Source organism: Camelus ferus, chromosome 35 (genome assembly GCF_009834535.1).
Source record: "Camelus ferus isolate YT-003-E chromosome 35, BCGSAC_Cfer_1.0, whole genome shotgun sequence".
NCBI lineage: Eukaryota > Metazoa > Chordata > Mammalia > Artiodactyla > Camelidae > Camelus > Camelus ferus.
Window position 1 is genome coordinate 4,067,728 of NC_045730.1, and position 17,198 is coordinate 4,084,925.

The following is a 17,198-nucleotide window of genomic DNA, read 5'->3' on the forward strand; positions in this document are numbered from 1 at the left end:
ATCACGCGGTGCCTGACACCAAGCGGGAAGGGGTGGAATTTACCCCGACGGCGCGGGCCGGTGAGCACACCTGCTCTGGCGGAGAACAGACGAGACGGGCTGTCACACGAAACACAAACGTGCGACGCATTTTGCAGAAACACACGGTAACACGTGCCTTCATGTCAACTCTGAGTTCATGTGAACTTACTTCACGGTATCTTCGTGAAGACCATGAGATTTTATTGAAAAACAACACGAGAAGGGGATAATTTTTTAAAGAGGAGCAGTAGGTAAAACATACAGCAAAAAAAGGAGCTGAGGTTCTTGGGAGAAAGCCCCCAAAGACATGGAAGGAGGGAAGGAATAAACCTCAGAACTGAGCTGTGGAGGAGGAAGGGAAATGCGAAGTGGGGAAGGGGGGCTTCCTTCCTGGGTGCAGTGCTGGGGGCACATCTGGGACACCGAGGGACAACGCTGAGAAACAGCTATTCACACGTGCTCAACTGAGTGAAATACAGATCTTATCAAAGTGGGTTTTTTTCCTTTCTTTATTCATTTCTTTTTTTGGCGGGGGAAGGTGGCGGGGAGACAGTTATACAAAATACGTCCGTCACGACCGCCATGACAAGACATGGGAGACGTTTCAAACGCTAAGTTGAGTGTATGGTTGAACCTAGGTCAGAAAACAGCTCTTAACAGAGCGTCACTGTCATTTCCTGTGAACAAAGGAAGGCAATGGAAACAAAACCTACAGAACCAGTTAGGGTTATCTGGAACTGTGAGGAAGGTCCCTATAATCATTTACTGCTCCCCCTTTATTGGTGTAAGCATACGTAAAATAAATCCATAAGAGATTTCTTAAGTACACTTTTAACCCAAGCCCCCCGATTTCTTTTCCCCATATCATCATAAATTCGACATCTGCAAATGCATTTAACATGGGGGATTTTGTTACCAAATCCCACAGCTGCAGAGAGACTACAGAAATTCTCTGTTGAAGAAACAAGATACTGTCTGCGTCTCACCCCCACTTGTAATTGAAGTGAGTTCAATTTACTCACTTTTTTTTTTTTTGAAGATGGGAGTGGAGGTTAATCAAGAAGGCAGCTGAACAGCAAACCATCTTCTGATATAACATAAAGTGTAGGTATTCTGTACGGCCAGTATCTGTTCAGATAAAATTTTCCAATTTGGGGGTCACCTCTGCTCCCCCCAGAGACAGACACGGAGCCAGCTTTTCTGCCACGTTCATAACCACCAACTTCCAGTGGACTTCAACCCACTCCGTAAACGTCATGCTCATGGTTTCTTGGACCCACATTCAACCCTTCTCTTCCAGCCTCCAGGACTCTCTACAGGGAGCCACTTCTAATCGGTAATTGCAGGAGAGAACAGAGTCTGGCTGGGTACCTAAATGAGTAATTACTTCCCCTAGAACTCGCTGCTTTCCTTGAACATTTGGACAGCCTCAACTTCTCCTCCTCCTCCTCCTAAGGACTTGTATTCACTTCATCACTTAAAATTCTTCTCCTTGGGGCCGATAATGAGCTCCCTTTGTGAGGCAGTTTTGTGACAGCTTAGAAAATAACTGCTACATAAAAACAAATTGCTCCGGCTCGTCTAATAGAGACAACAGGGGTCAATTATTCTCATTCATCAACAGAGACAGAACAAGAAGTACTGAGACTTCACCGCAGCCAGGCGAGCATGTCTGAAACCCAGGAGGGAGGGGAACAGCAGAGGGGGAAAGAAAATAAAAGGAAATCAAAAAACCCCGTGGGCTATGAAAATCTGCAACGAGCTGCCAGGGAGACTGTCGAGCCTCCACCACTGGAGTTATTTAAGCTTTAATTGGTGTTTATTCTGAATGGAGTTCCAACTGTTACAGGTCCAAAAGGAAACGGGTCGATGACCCATTTCCTTACGATACAAATTAATGGACATAAAACAGCTCCACTGGCAAAGATGACTATTGGCAGTGCAAGTGGACAATTCTTTAAAAAAAAAAACAAGCAATTTGGCAGTAAAAATGTTCGAACTTTGACACGATCGTTTCACTTCTGGGAATGCACCCCATAAAAGCAACCCTGAAACCTGACCAAGTGTGACACTTTAAGACGCAGCGGCATTATTACTGATAATTCTGAGGGAGGGAAAAAAAAAAATCTTTATATCCGAAAATAAGAAATGATACGAAACGTATGCAAGTCCGTGGAAAGTCACGTGGGCATGAAAAAGCACGTAGTCTATTTTTTAGGAATCATGGAAAAAATGGTAACTGCAAGTTTAGATGAAGAGACTGCTACAGGCATATACAGAATTACCCAATTTACATTCAAATGTGCAAAGAAAAAATCAGACGAAACGTAGGGAAAACTTACTAGGAAATATCCGGGTGGTAGGATTCTTGGATACCTCTCTCTTCTACCTCCCTGAATTTTCCAGGTTTTTACTAATGATCATAAATTATTTCAGTAATATAGAATCTCTGAAAGCCCAGCATCTCTGCCCTGTTTTAAAGACAAGGCACCGGTCACTCGATCCAGGGCCACAGCATGACAGCCTCCCCTCAGCATCCTCCCTTTCTCTCTTTTGCTAACAGAACCCTGACTGTATCCAGTCCCCAGAGGGAGGCAGAGCTCCCCTCAGCACCAGGGAGTCAGCCATGGCGTCCCCGAGACCATTATGGCGGCCTCATGCCCCTTGCTGGCGACTTGGGGTGGAGGAACAGGCAGGGTTTTAGAAAAGATCTCCCACTCAAAAACGAAAAGAGACCATGGGAGCAAAAGCTCCTGTTCCATACTAGGTTGGATATTAAAAAAAAAAAAAAAAAGTACAATCTTAATAAAAAATAAGAACAGCAAAAGAATGTCACATTTGCCATCTACCTGAACGGCAAAAATGAAGAACAATGAACACAAATCCACCCCTGTCGAGGCTGCTGGGAAGCGGGCACTGTGATGCACTTCTGGCTGGGGCAGAACTTGAAAAACCACTGCAGGTGCTCGTTTGGCAACGCGTTATCAAATCTTTCAGAACAGGTCTGCTCTCCAGTCCAGCCATCCGCTCATTCATGTACTCATCCTCCAAACGTACTTATTAAGTGCACGCCCTGTGCTGCACACGGTTCTAAGACTAGAACTTTCGTTCACAGAAATGATCAAAACCGAGAAAGAATCCTTACCCTCCCAGAGCTTACATTTCAGTGCAAGGAGGCGGACAGCACAGCAGGATTAAAAACTCAGATTGTCAGAAGTGCTACAGATATTAAATAAGGCAGCCAAGAAGGACGACCCCAGTCAGACTGAAGGAGCAAGAAGAGGGGACAGCCAGTGCCGACGTCCCGAGGAAGGGGCGCGCCATGGTCCCGGGAGGGCTGGTATGACTGGGCGGACTGGGGGCGTCTCGGGGGAGCAGGCCGGTCAGGTGCTGTAGGCTGTTGTCAGGACCTGGACCCTGCCATGGCCACTGAGCCACGTGGGGTGGCCCTGCGCAGTCTGAGCAGAGGAGGGGGCGTGTGTGGTTTACGGTTTAACACCATCAGTGTGGCTGCTGTGCTGAGAGTGGGCTGAGGACACTGGAGGCCACTGTGTTCCCTGGGGGAGACGTGAAGCCCACCTGGACGAGGAGGGTGACAGGATAACCCCAGGTCACACCCCGAGAACGTGGACTGGATTCGCTGACAGACTCCGTAGGGGGGTGAGAAATACAAGAGTCCAGGGGAACCCCGTCTTCAATGGTATTTACATTCTGTATTTCATTTCTTAAAAACCTGACTCAGATATGGCAAAATGGTAGCATCAGTTCATTCAAGGCAGGAAGTCCATGAGTGCAAGTTTATTATTTTTTTATCCCCATCGGCATGTCTGAAATATGAGATGACAGAAAGGATTAAGTTCCATCAGTCAGCGTCTGAGGAAAAGAGAACACCCATCAGGGTTCACCACTCTGCGTCTCAATGATCATTAAAAAACACTTTACTTCTTACATTAAGTTACGTTTATATGTCTATCAGGATGGCCAGAGGGCAGAGGCAACGTGCAAACACAAGCGATTTACTTTATCTTCTGCTCACACGTTTTACAACAGAAACGTACCAGCTCAACGTTCTCTACAGAGACCCCCGGCTTGGGACGGGTTCGCTGCTCATTCTGCGACTAACCTCTGACGTTACGTGCAAGGAGGCTGATGAGGTGATTTTAAAATAGCAAGCCAGGGCTGATAACCTGGATGCGTTTCTGCTTGGTTGGTTTGATCACTTTTCAAAGTGCCTTTAATATTGGTGTTTGTTGGGTTTAAACCAAGGGAGTAACATTTCCAAGGGGACAACACTAAATAATTGCAATCCGTTCCAGCTTACATTGTTTGTATCTCAAGTCTGGGGACAGATTTTCTTTTTTTTAAATAGGAATGGAGTCAAAACAGAGTAAACAGGGATTTACGTTCTTTGCACATCTCCTGTACCACCAGACGTCTTGTTTCATCAGCTGCTTCCTACTAGGGAATGAGTGGGTTACCATCTTTTGAGGGTCAGGGAATAGGTTGTAATTGTAAGCAGTCTTCATGGTTCTAACAGAAACCTACACAATGTAATAAATCCTTCTGCGGCAGACATATCTGCAAGAAAACCTCTGAACTAAATCATACGTACTCTCAGAATTTAAGTTAAAAATAACAAACTTGAAAAAAAAAAGCATACACTTTCATACTTTTAGCAAAGACTCTCAGACCAGATGTTGACATATATGACACACAACAGGTGATCTCAAAAAGAAAGCATAAAATCATCACAGCCGCCCATGGTGCGTGATGACCCCGGGGCGGAATGGCGCTTAGCCTGTGCGGGCTCACCTCCCAGTACGGTTACCACCACGAGTCATCCAATCCCAGTGATGCGGAAAAGCTAGCGCAAACGCCCTGCTCTATTTGAGGTTATTGGTTTATTTTTCTAAACTCCTTCTGATCTGCTGTTTCATCGTTCCCTTTCTTTCCCTTCCATCCTCTCACCTCTTCGCCTTGCTACCTCTCCCCCAGACAGACCTTAGACCTGCAGGGACGGCGCATCACGTCCCTAAGGATAGTCTGGTGCGTTCTCAGTAATAGGGTTTACGGATCTCAGCTGAAAATTACTTTCATGCACCCTGGTTCCCAACTTAATTATTCTAAGGTCTTATGGCATCTAGTTGCTGGACATCTGACAGCAACTGGGCTCTGGGGAAAACCTGACTTATTGGAAATAAAAGGTTAGAGAGATGCTTCATTCTCGTGTTGTTACCTGGTTAGAGCCACTTCTCAGACTCGTTCAAGTGTTTAACCCCCATCACTTAGCAACGTGTACCCTCTCTCAACACACAGACACAATAACAGGGAACCGCGGTTTACAGGGGAGCCCAGGGCCATGCTCCCCACCAGGGGAGGGGGCCGCACAGACTCCACGTCAAGCTAACCATGAAACGCACTCCTTTCCCACCACATCTAAGGTGTTTCCAGCGTCAGCTGCTCCAGATCAGCAAAAGCATCACCGCCCCGACAACACGACGCCCTCCTGAATCACCAAAACCGCGTACATCGTCACAGAATACAGACCTTTGGGAGGTGTGAGATCGACTCCGTTTTTAAGGCACCACTGGACTGGCAAAATCCCCAAAGAATCCGCGTGGCACAGCATTGACAGTTTACTAGGCTCGGGTCTTAGGTCATCAATAGTCACTTGAAAAAAATGATTGTTAAACACCTGAAAGAAAAGGCAACAGAGCCGGGAGTTAATTCCTTGGGGCCAACAGATAAGGGAAGTAAGAAACACCGGCATAGCTTCCAAATGCAGTAAGTACATTTCACCCCAATGACCGCGGCACAAACCGGCATTTCAGTGTTTATCACGAAAGTGGTCCAGTTATTTAAAAGTTCATTGATCCCTGAGGACACATTAATGGAAAGTAGACAAATAACTAGAATATGTACAAGACGAAGAAGGAAAAAAAACAGCAGTTACTTTAGAGAAATAATCCCACAGCCAGAGCCAGGAGAAAGCACACTGACGAAGTTGGGCAGACCCTGACAAGACAGCTTTCTCAGCGTCCCCAGCAGGGACCCACGCCCTGGCACCGCATCATTCAAGAACGCCCACAGTCTGGCTTGGAGACGTCCAGCCTCACCTGGCAGCCCGTCCCGCCCACCACCCTGCCCTCCAGCCCAGGGCAAAATCGCTCACACGAGGCACGTCCTGACCCAGCGTTCCCACAAGTCTGGAACAGCCCCCTCCACCGTCCGTGTGTTTTTCAAGGTGCATCCCGAAAGGCAGCACCCATCCACCCCAGCAAAGCACCAGACACGTGCCCCAGAACCGAAAACCCTCATTTCCCCCTGTGGATGGACACCACGTCTCTCCCTTCCAGCAGCATCCTCTTTGTTACCCACCAAGATATTCCCACAATGCACAGAAAACACTCCGTACACAGGAACCAGATAAACATCCACGGAGGCTAAGAAAGAACATCGGTGAGGAAGAGAAAGAGAAACAAGCCATCTTGATGGAAAAAGCAGAGTGCGAACATCAGGTGGACCACCACCCAGAAAAGCGTGGTGGGCTTAAGGAACCGAGTATGTGAAACAGACGAGGGGGGAAAAATCACTTTCCCAACTCAGCAGACAGACCCCGTCTTTCTGAGGCAGCCCAGCACTCTTACACTAAGCTCTGAGTCCTGGCTCCTCCATTCACGGAATACTTTCTGCCATCAACCTGGCTCGAAGCTAAGCAGGAAAGGAACTCGCTTCAGTTCCTCCTGATGTGAATTTCAGCTAAGGAGCAAGTTACAGTTACGAAGGTGACCATACACAACTCATCCGGGGTTTACTTTAATGCCCACAGGGACATGCAGTGACTTCAGTGTCACTACGGCTAGTAAGAGGTGGTGGCCCTGCTCCGGGGCTGAGTTCACTGCTGGAAACTCACAGTTCTGCGTCTGAAATGCCCCCACCATCTCTCGAGGACCCAAGTGTCCACACGCTGTACTCCCAGCAGACAAAGGACATCCTCCCCATCCTTTACAAAGTGGGCATTGAACACACTCGCTCTGTGATACCAGGGGTAAGACGGGGCCTTCAGACAGCGCTAGATGGGGGAGACAGCGCCCCCGTGGGTTTACCTGGCGTCTCGGCAGAGCCTCACACCTGCGGTTTCCACCTGCTTGGCTGGGAGCGGGAAGACTCAGGCGGCCCACCCGGGGGGGGGGGGGGGAGGCAGGCGAGGGGCCTCACCTTGGTCACAGAGGCAGGGCAGACACGGAAGGGCTCCCTCACATTCACCGCCTCAAGCTTCATCCCAACCGTGAAGAAATGGCTTCGCAAATCTGCGTGGTCCTGCAGGGAGAAGGACGAGAAGACTGAGAGCGACGGCATGGTAAACTGGCTCGGTCCCTAGGTCTGCATGCTCCTCCTCGGACGTCTGACGGGGCGACTGGAGTCGGATGGAAAATGACTAACCCTCCCCGTTTCAGACTTCTAACTATGGCGAGGGATCGCCGATCTAATTATTTCCTACGGGCTTCAAATTGCTTTTCCAAGGGGAACAAGCCTTTGGCCGCCCTGCTGAAACGCATCCTAAGCTAAAAGCAAGCTCACACCGCACCGTGTTCACCTTCCTGCGTGCGATCAGTGGAGCACAGCGGAGTAATGGAGGCGACCAGCCTGCAAAAACCCAGCAGGACCGTCCCCAGAAAACCTCACCTATTGCTCCTGGAGGTGCTTTGCAGGCCCTCCGTGAGGACCGTGTGGGGGACACAGTTTGTCCCCGTCTCCTGTGTCTGAGAGCACACAGGTAACCACTTCTCAGTTCTGGCACTGGTATTTGGACACGTGTGTAGAGAAGGTGCCAAGACAGCCCCGCGCACCATCAGAACCTGGCTCCCACCCTGTGAAGACCAGGAGCCCCCACCCCGTGTCGAGTGAGTGCCCGGCAGCTTTACGGACGGACAGCGCACAGCAACCTTGGTGAGGGTACGTGGAGCGTTCCCGCCTTCTCAGGAAAACAAATTTCAATTAACCACTTCAGCGCTACGGCAAAAGATGAGGCTGGCTGGACCCTGGATACCAGGATTTACCTTGCAGGGTGGAGGTCACCGCCTAACTCCCAGCCTGTGTGAACAGGACTGGATAAATAAGCAGCCTGCCCCTGAGAATGTGAGAGCCACAAAGAAATCCCGCTGTTTCTAAAGCACCAGGTGGGCGAGAAGTACAGAATATCTGGGGGAATCCAGAACTTTCTTTCATCTGCAAATCTAAAGTGGATGTTTTCGTGAGGAGGGGTAATTAGGTTTATTTATTTTTCATTTATTTATTTTTTAACGGAGGGACTGGGGACTGAACCCAGGACCTCGTGCAGGTTAAGCACACGCTCTGTGTGCTGAGCTATACACTCCACCCTCCGAAGTGTGTTTAATTAATTCGAAGGCGTCATTGTGTATCCAGCTCGGAAGAGCGCGCAGAGCCTACAGGGCTGCACCTGCGCCCTCCACAAACCCTGGTCAGCACAGGACCGCGGAGGACACCAGACCAAAGAATTACTTATAAAACTCACCACCCCTGCGCTGCTTCACCAAAGAAGGCACAGGTTACAAATGCCCCTGGAATCACAAGGACCTGTCATTTCTTGGCTCCACAGCCATCTGCCAGCCTCCGCACCCCAGAGACACGTAATGAATACATGCTGGGTCTGCCTGGGGCACACAGTGCCTCGTCCAGGGAGGCGGCTGATCAGAATGAGATGGGTGACGCCCTGGATGTGCCAGGACTTTACAGGACAAAAACTTGCTGACCTTACAACCAACACTTTCATAAAAACCATTCTCAGGTGCGGGAGATGATTTCCTTTTTTTTTTTTAAACACTGAAAATAAAAGCATTGATTTTAAAAAGCAACACACACCTTAACCCATCAGTGCTATTTCCTACGTTCTAAGTTAAGCCCTAACCTAAACTGAATGCAGAGAAAGCTGGAGGATGGGGTTACCGACATCAAGAAGCTTGACATTTAGTTAGAACGAGACTGAGGTGTGACAAATACGAACATAATGCTGAAAAAAGACGCCACCATATACTGAGTTGTTCTGAATTCAGAGGATTGACAGGTGTCCCACGTCATTCCACCTGTGAAGCAGAGGTCAGGACGATCGGACAACCTCAGAGCACCCCCCGGGTGCCCACTGGTCACCGAGGTGCCTTGGAAGGGACTGCCGTGCCTGGAAAAAAATCCTGGAAGAATCAAGCATCACTACTTAAGAAACACTGCTGTGCAGAGCTGCGTTCACAGCGGTCACCCTTGAGTGAGCACCAGCCCGCACTTGCCCGGCAGAGCAACAGAGCTTCAGGGCGGACACGGAGGTTCTTTATGAAACGCAGTGACCATCAGGATGAATCTGCAGGAGGACGTGAAGAGGATTGCTAACGGAGAGACAGGAGATGGGCAAGAAGAAAGAATGTTCGATCACTGTGGGTCCCACTCATCTCCCGCGTGCCGCCTGGATCTGAACTCTCCGTTTACTCTGGAGGATGCTGGAAGCGTTGCTGGTTACGCTCTTACAATTTAGTGCGTGCCTGTCACAGACTCCCGAAATAGCTGATGCTTCCTGCCATCCCTGTTTCATAGGATAAATACACCCTCCGTGACATAAAAATAGGGAGGATGCTGCTCGGGGGAAGAAGGAGTTTGAACTAATTAACACAACACAATTTAAAGGCACGTGGTGAGGATTTTCACGTAAGACAAGCAGTGACAGACTCCCCGTGCAGAAACCAGATCCCTACCGCCCGAGCCCCACCACTGACGCCACAGGAAACGTCCTTCGGTGGCGGCCGTCCGAACATTTCTCCTTAATCTTTCGGTTCTTCCTTTCTGTTTACACTGATATTTCTTAAGTACCAAAGTTTTTTTGTGCATCAGACACAAAAACACTGCACAGTAGAATTTTTCCGGTTCCAACATGCCTGTTTTCTGGGTCCGCAGGGAACTTAAACGTTGCATACGCATCTTTTCAGATGCCTCAACTAATTTGCACCATTTCTAAGAATAAGCTTCAGAGAAGTCAAAGGAAGGCTTTAATTAGCATTATATTCAAATGGATATAATGACCTCTGCTTTCATTCCTTTATTTATATCTGCATCAAACACCACGCTGAAAAAAAAACTCAGTGCAACTCATCACATTCTTCCTCTTTGTTTTCCCAAAGATCTAGTGCTCTTACGTTCATTAGATAATTACTCTCATTACATTGCTTTCATCTCAAAATGGACATTAGGATGCCAGCGTTTATTAAATCAATAGCACTTCTGACATTTCAGTCCCCTTGCACTGAACTAAATTTAGCCAAGGAAATATTTCTAACAAAAATGTAATAAAAAAAACTATACGTTGAACACTAACAAGCGTTTGCATTTTTTTACTTACAGCTGTAAACAGCAATTTTATCAGCTGGCCGCGCATTCAATCAAGTTAAAAAATGGTCACGAGAAAGCGGAATGCTATGTACTTCGACTCGAACCACAGGAATTTATAACAGGAGATTACAGCAAGCTTAGTTTCACAGCCAGCCCCCAAACTGGTGCACTGGGTTGTTTTAAAACAACGCGGGTAATAAGAATGCCTTTCGTTGATTAACACTTAGCACCATGCAAGCATCTGTAAGTGGCAAGAAATCCAACCTTCCTCACAGCACTGCTAGGAAAAAAAACAGAACAGGGCTGATTCTGGGGGCGCAGTGAACAGCGGTTATTACCCTGTCTGTTCTGGCGCTTAGGTAACTTAATTCTCTCCTAATGAGCGAGCGTGTCTCCCCGTGCATCAGCCTGACTCCTGTGGGCTAAAGAAAACTGAACTCCCAGTTTATCCCTTTCTACCCCTTTTCCTCCCTGCTAACTGTAAATCTGTTTTTCTACATCTGTCTGTCTCTATTTTGTAAATCAGTTTATTTGTGTCATTTTTTTAGATTCCACATATAAGCGATATCATACGGTATTTTTCTTTCTCTTTCTGGCTGACTTCACTTGGTATGACGATCTCCAGGTCCATCTATGTTGCTGCAAATAGTATTATTTCACTCTTGTTTATGGCTGAGTCGTATTCCATTGTATAAATATACCACAACTTCCTTATCCAGTCATCTGTCGACGGACATTTAGGTTGTTTCCATGTCTTAGCTATTGTAAATAGTGCTGCTGTGAACATTGGGGTACTTTTCAAATTAAACAGGACAATAATGCAGGTACTTGTTAACCTGCCCGCCTACCTACCCCCACGGCAGCAATGGGCTTGTTATTTTTAAGGAATAAGCTATCATTTCAAACCCAAGACAAGCAGACCAGTCACCAGGGTTGGTGCGGGTCCTTGGAGAGAGCATTAGCCATGAGGCTACCTTCACACACACATTCCAGAAAACCCGACTCCAACTGGCATAACCCATAAGGAAATCCACGGTGTCACATGAGAAAGAATTCCGGAGGAAGGAAGGGCACCTCCAGGTTGCTGAAGGGAGCAGCCAACAAGGTCATAAATGGCCCCGTTCTTTCCCTCCTTCTTCGTCAACACCCTTTATGGGACAGCCCTCCCCCAGTCCAGCGCCCGTCCTGGTCTCAAGATGATGCAGAAGTTCTGGGATTCTCACAGGAGGGAAAGAGAGCCACAGCTTCCTTCTGCCTCTTCTTAAAAGCAAGGAAACCTAGTCCAGAAACCACTCGGCTGACATCCTCACACGGTGCTGACCCCAGCTGGCCACAGGCCTATCCCTGAAGCAAACGCTGATGCCAACCGTGGGACACACTCCCGGCCTGCGGCAGGCTGCTCCTTCTGCGCCAGGGGCACCACCCCATCCAGGAGGCAGAGGCATCCGCTAGTCTTACCACAAAGCATCACCCAGTCCCCAGATCCAACAGAGCCTCCGTCAAAGGCGACTGAAGAACCACCGCAATCCAGCTCACTTGATGCTTGACAGGCAACACGTAATCCTCTCAGGACTCCTCTTCTGGTTCTTCGTTACAATAAGACTTAACGTGGCTCAGCTTCTGAATATCCTAGCTGACTTCCAGGGACCCTACAGAAGCCCCAGGAGAAAACTGTGGTCGTGGGGGTCCAACAGACGGGGCGTGTGGGCCCTGGTTCCACCACGCGCTCTGGGTGAGGGAGGACGTGGGATCAGCTCCTCGGAGTCCCGAGCGTGGCCAAGTTACAGCAACACTGGTGACACCTACGAGCCAGGTCACCCTGAGGACAAGGAGACTACGATGGCACCCGGTACCATCTTCTCCACACTGCCTGAGCTCAACAGTCAGAAGCAATCATCACCACCACCGCGACGACGTCCCACTGACACCACCGCGACGACGTCCCACTGGAGGACGAGGTGGGAGCCCAGGTGACTCCCCAGGGTTTGCTTTTTCATTCTGTTCACTACCCCAGGGGGTCTGAAAGTGTTCACATATATATTCAGTTATTCCCACAGTGTGTAACTGAGCACACGAGAACAAGGCTCTGGAACACGCCCGCCACGCCGTGCTCACCACCCCGGGCGGCCGGGACCTGCCGTCTCCCAGGGCCGTGGGAAGCTCAGGAACCACCAAGGTCCAGCAAGGGGACTAATCTGTGCCAAGCCACAAGCGAAGGGACCAAATGTTCCAAACTCCTTTGCAAATGAGAGTTGACGGGAGGCGCGTGTGCTTGTGTTTCCTTCTAGCACAATCAAGATGAAGGGGGGGGGTAATCCCGTTGGGATCCAGTGACCTCCCTGACGACTCCAAGCCTAACATCTTCTTAAATACGAGGGGGCTTTAAGTCAGATTTCTACACCCCTAAACTTACTCCTCTCTTCTCTAATGTTAAACGCAGAGCATCACCTGTTCGCGTGGAAGTTTATCTGACTGGTGTAAGCGGGTTCTTCTGCCTACAAACAGGAGGCAGAATTTAATCTTATCCTTGACTCTGTACCATCAGGACATGAAAATTCAGAGTAGGATGCCTGTCCAAGGAAGCAGAGAACTCACGGGACTAAAGGATTCCCATGCTTTTATTTTACGCCGAAAATTCCCACAAACCTCCTCACCAGGGTGCCTTTCCCGGGGAGGAGGGAGTGCGTGGAAGGTAGCCGGGGTCCCTGCCATACATGGTCCTCATTTTCTATTAGATCTTAAACCTCTGCAGACTCAGTGGCCTTAAACTTCTCTCTACATCAGTCTGTCTCCTTGAGATGCTGCAATTTACAACTGCCTGTCTGTGAAAGAAACCATGGGGATTAAAAGCAAGACCTAAACTATTAAAAAAAAAAAAAAAACTACGTGTGTTTTGAGGGGAAAAAATAACCTGCCTCCAATTATCCTGTCATTTGTTATCAAATCGTCCACAGAAGGAAGAATTACAATCAATGCTTAATTGTTCTTACTAACAGCAAGTAGCAGGGACAACCTGGAAAAAATTAAAATGCGACCCGACAAACTCTGTGAAATGGGTCTGTTCTGTAAACAAGAGATTCCTGCCCCATCCTCATATTCCAACACCAAGTACATTAAGTTCATGCTAATATCTCCCTGCCTTCCCTGAAACCACAGTAACAGGCGGGAGCTGGAATACTCAGCGGCCAGCAGAAGCCATCTGGGAAGGACAGCTCACAGCGCAGATGACCAAAACTTGACGGCACTCTGAAATTCTTGATGTTTAGAATTAAATGCAAGTCCCTATCTAGCAGGCTGCAGGCAGCGGCGCAGGGGGAGCCCGCCATCCAGCCACCGTTAGAGCGAACTCTGTGTATCTGCGCTTTGCGATTTTCAGAGTTGACCTTTCTTGTTGGACCGAAGTTGCCCTCCTTAGCAGGCCTTACAAGGTTTTCTGCAATGCTCATAAAAACGCAGTGGTCCCCATGGTGCTTTCTGAGTTACGTCCTGTGTGGACTGCAGTTAGAGACCCCAGAGCACATGAGAAATAACACAAGCAAGCCTCTCCTCCTGGTCTGTGTAAGTGGCAAAGGACCGGCCACATCAACCGAGCTTCTCTGTGGTTCACCATCCCCGAGAGCCTGTCTAACAAACCTCCCTGAGTCTTTAAAGAGATGAGACCGACCGAAATGCGAACTGCAGAACCTGAGCTCTCAGGCCCGGCGGTGCGGTGCCGGAGCCCAAGGGAACGCAGCCTGGGGCTGGCCACTGGGCAGAAAACTCAGGAGTCAGGCTGATACCACCTGCAGGGTCACAGGGGTGCAGCCACCAGTCTGGTAACAACATGACGTATCGTCTGAGACAGACTTTTTTTTTTAATTGCAGCATAGCTGATTACAATGTTGTGTTAGTTTCACATGTACAGCGCAGTGATTCAGTTACACATATATATATTCTTTCTCACGTTCTTTTTCACTATAGGTTATTACAAGGTGTTGAATATCGTTCCCTGTGCTGTACAGTAGGTCCTTGTTTATCTATTTTATGTACAGTAATGTATATCTGAAAATCTCAAACTCCCAATTTATCCCTTCCCACCCGCTTTCCGCCCTGCTAACTTTAAGTTTGTTTTCTGTGTCTGAGTCTGTTTCTGTTTCATAAGTAAGTTCATTGGTATCTTTTTTTTTTTTTTTTAGATTCCACATATAAGTGATATATTTGTCTTTGTCTTTAAGACAGGCTTTCTTTCAAAGAACCATTTGGGTTCAACTTGGTGAAAAAGGAAACCGCAACCATGTGTCACACACACATTTATTGCTAAATTATTTGGTATCAGACACTCTGCCAGGTGGGGCAGGGAAGGTCACACCCAGGAAATTGCCTTCTCGCCCACACAGGGGGCCTAGAGCAAATTCTGGGGGAATCCACGTATCCCACCTGAAGGCCAAACTCAGCTGTGAGTTGTCTGCTGTATTTAGCTGCTGAGCGAGGGAAGAAGTCGGTCACCATAGAAACCGCAACCTGACCATCCTTCGTCACAGCAGCTCGCACCCTCTCGTACCCCTTTGGCTGCACCAGACGGAATAAGAAAGGAAAGCTTTTCTCTCCTGGCCGCCGTGAACCTCCTGCCTCTGACCTGTACCCTAGGTCTTGGATGCTAAAACATACAAGGGGGTCTCTCCTCAGGGTTAAGTCTACAACCACACCAACAGGTACAAAATTCAAAGCGGAAAAGGGCTAAAGAAATTAACAGATGTGGAATGTTCCGTGTATTGTGAGCACAGCCTGAACCCTCTTAACAGGGAAGAAATACGTGCACAGGATACCTTTCTTCATCTGTTTGTGTGAAAAAAACAATGGCCACATGTCGCATCTTTTTTAATCAAATTAGCCTTCTCTCAGCTGCCCCTTCCCTCTGTTTTCCCAACATTAACTTAGGAGTAAGTTATGCAAGTCTCTGAGTTTCCCTAGCTCGCGCTGGCCCAACACGCTGCGGAAGGAATTAAGGGTGTCTTGCAAACTTTCTACGGGAGAAGACTCTTGGAAGTGTGTGTGCGGGTTTCCAGAATTCACCCCACAAGGCTCTCCCCTTTCCTGTCTTTGCCTAATGTCCTTCATTGTAATAAACTGTAACCGTGACCACAACGACCGTGAGTCCTGGTGAACTGCCGAGTCTGGGAGCAGACCTAAGGATGAAGGCAGGTCACGGTTTCTGTCCCTCATCTTACTTCTTTATTTTATTATTTATTATCCAACTCTTTACCAAGAGTTCTCTGGACTTATCTGCATATCTCTAAATAAAATTTGGAATTCCAAACACACTGAGGATTGAAACTTTGTTAATGGGATGAAAATAATATTCAAGCAATTTCTCGACTTTAGGGGGCAAAAATTAAAAAATGGATTTTAGTGACATTTCAAATCATGTTCTTTCCAAGCAATTAGAAGGTGTGGTCAACTAAAAATAGACTTAACATATGATCCAGCATCCCACTCCTGGATATATAGCCAGAGGAAACTCTAATTTGAAAAGATAAATGCACCCCAATGTTCATAGCAGCACTATTTACAATAGTCAAGATGTGGAAGCAACCTAAATGTCCATCGACAGATGACTGGATAAAGAAGTTGTGGTGTATTTATACAATGGAATACCACTCAGCCACAAAAAAGAATAAAATAATGCCATTTGCAGCAAGATGGATGGACCTAGAGATGGTCATTCTAAGTGAAGTAAGCCAGAAAGAGGAAAAAAAATACTATACAATATCACTAGTATGTGGAATAAAAAAAAAAGGACACTAATAAACTCATCTACAAAACAGAAACAGACACACAGACATAGTAAACAATCTTATGGTTGCCAGAGGGCAAAAGGGGTAGGAAGGGATAAATTTGAGAGTTTGACAATTGCAAATGTTAGCCACTATATAGAAAAACAGATTTAAGAAGTTGCTTCTGTCTAGCACAGGGAACTATGTTCAATATCTTGCAGTGAGTGACCTTTAATGAAAAAAAAATATGAAGACGAACGTATGCATGTATATGCATGACTGGGACATTGTGCTGCACACCAGAGACTGACACATTGCAATTGACTGTACTTCAATTAAAAAATTAAAAATAAATAGACAAAATGCAAAAAAAAAAAAAAAAAAAGGTGCGGTCACGCCTGGGGGCGGCTGGAGAGCCCTGGCGTTCCCCGGGCTGTCTCTGGTCCCCTGGGGGACAAGGACTGTACTTCAATCACCCGGCCAACCCGGGGCTGCCACTTCTTACCTGCAGCTCTTTTTGATGTACACACGAGCTGTCAGTGGCACTTCCGTGACTTAACGTTTGCAAACAAGAGGGGTCACAAATGTAGATTACAATTTACAAGAACTGCAGAGAATGAAAAGCGGCATTAATTATAAAAGGCTTATGAGTGTCTGGCACGTGAAATACCGCACTAATTATAGTTAGACAAGAGTCTGGTCTCCCTAGGCCCTACTTTTAAAACCTAACTGAATTCCCCCAAATCCACTCCTTATGTTTTAGCAAATACTTAGTGAATTAAAATGGAAGCAGTATAGAAAACCGCCGGCCGGAAACTCAATTAGCCCTGTATTCATTTCATTTTTCACGACAGAAACTCTGAGAGAGACCCACCCTAGGAATTCTTTGCGAAGACAAAAGAGAAACACTTTTATAGAAACTGGGACATTTCACTTCACTTGACGGGATGTGTCATAAGTTAATCAAAGGATGGTTTGAAAAGGAAACACAGTAATAAGCAATAAAGAAAGCCAGCTGAGAGACCACACTGA

The 17,198-nt window shown here is 47.4% G+C and overlaps 1 protein-coding gene across 6 annotated transcripts in view; it reads right to left on the reverse strand.

The window, feature by feature from the left end:
* The window catches only part of SFMBT2 (Scm like with four mbt domains 2), a 150,627-nt gene that overhangs the window by 51,224 nt on the left and 82,205 nt on the right, over window positions 1–17,198 (reverse strand). For all 6 annotated transcript variants that reach the window (XM_032474011.1, XM_032474009.1, XM_032474014.1 and 3 more), the window contains 2 exons: window positions 7,240–7,341; window positions 5,569–5,716 (listed from right to left, as the gene is read on the reverse strand). In XM_032474011.1, coding sequence (XP_032329902.1) covers window positions 5,569–5,716; window positions 7,240–7,341 — 250 coding nt within the window. The remainder of the gene's footprint in view (window positions 1–5,568; window positions 5,717–7,239; window positions 7,342–17,198) is intronic.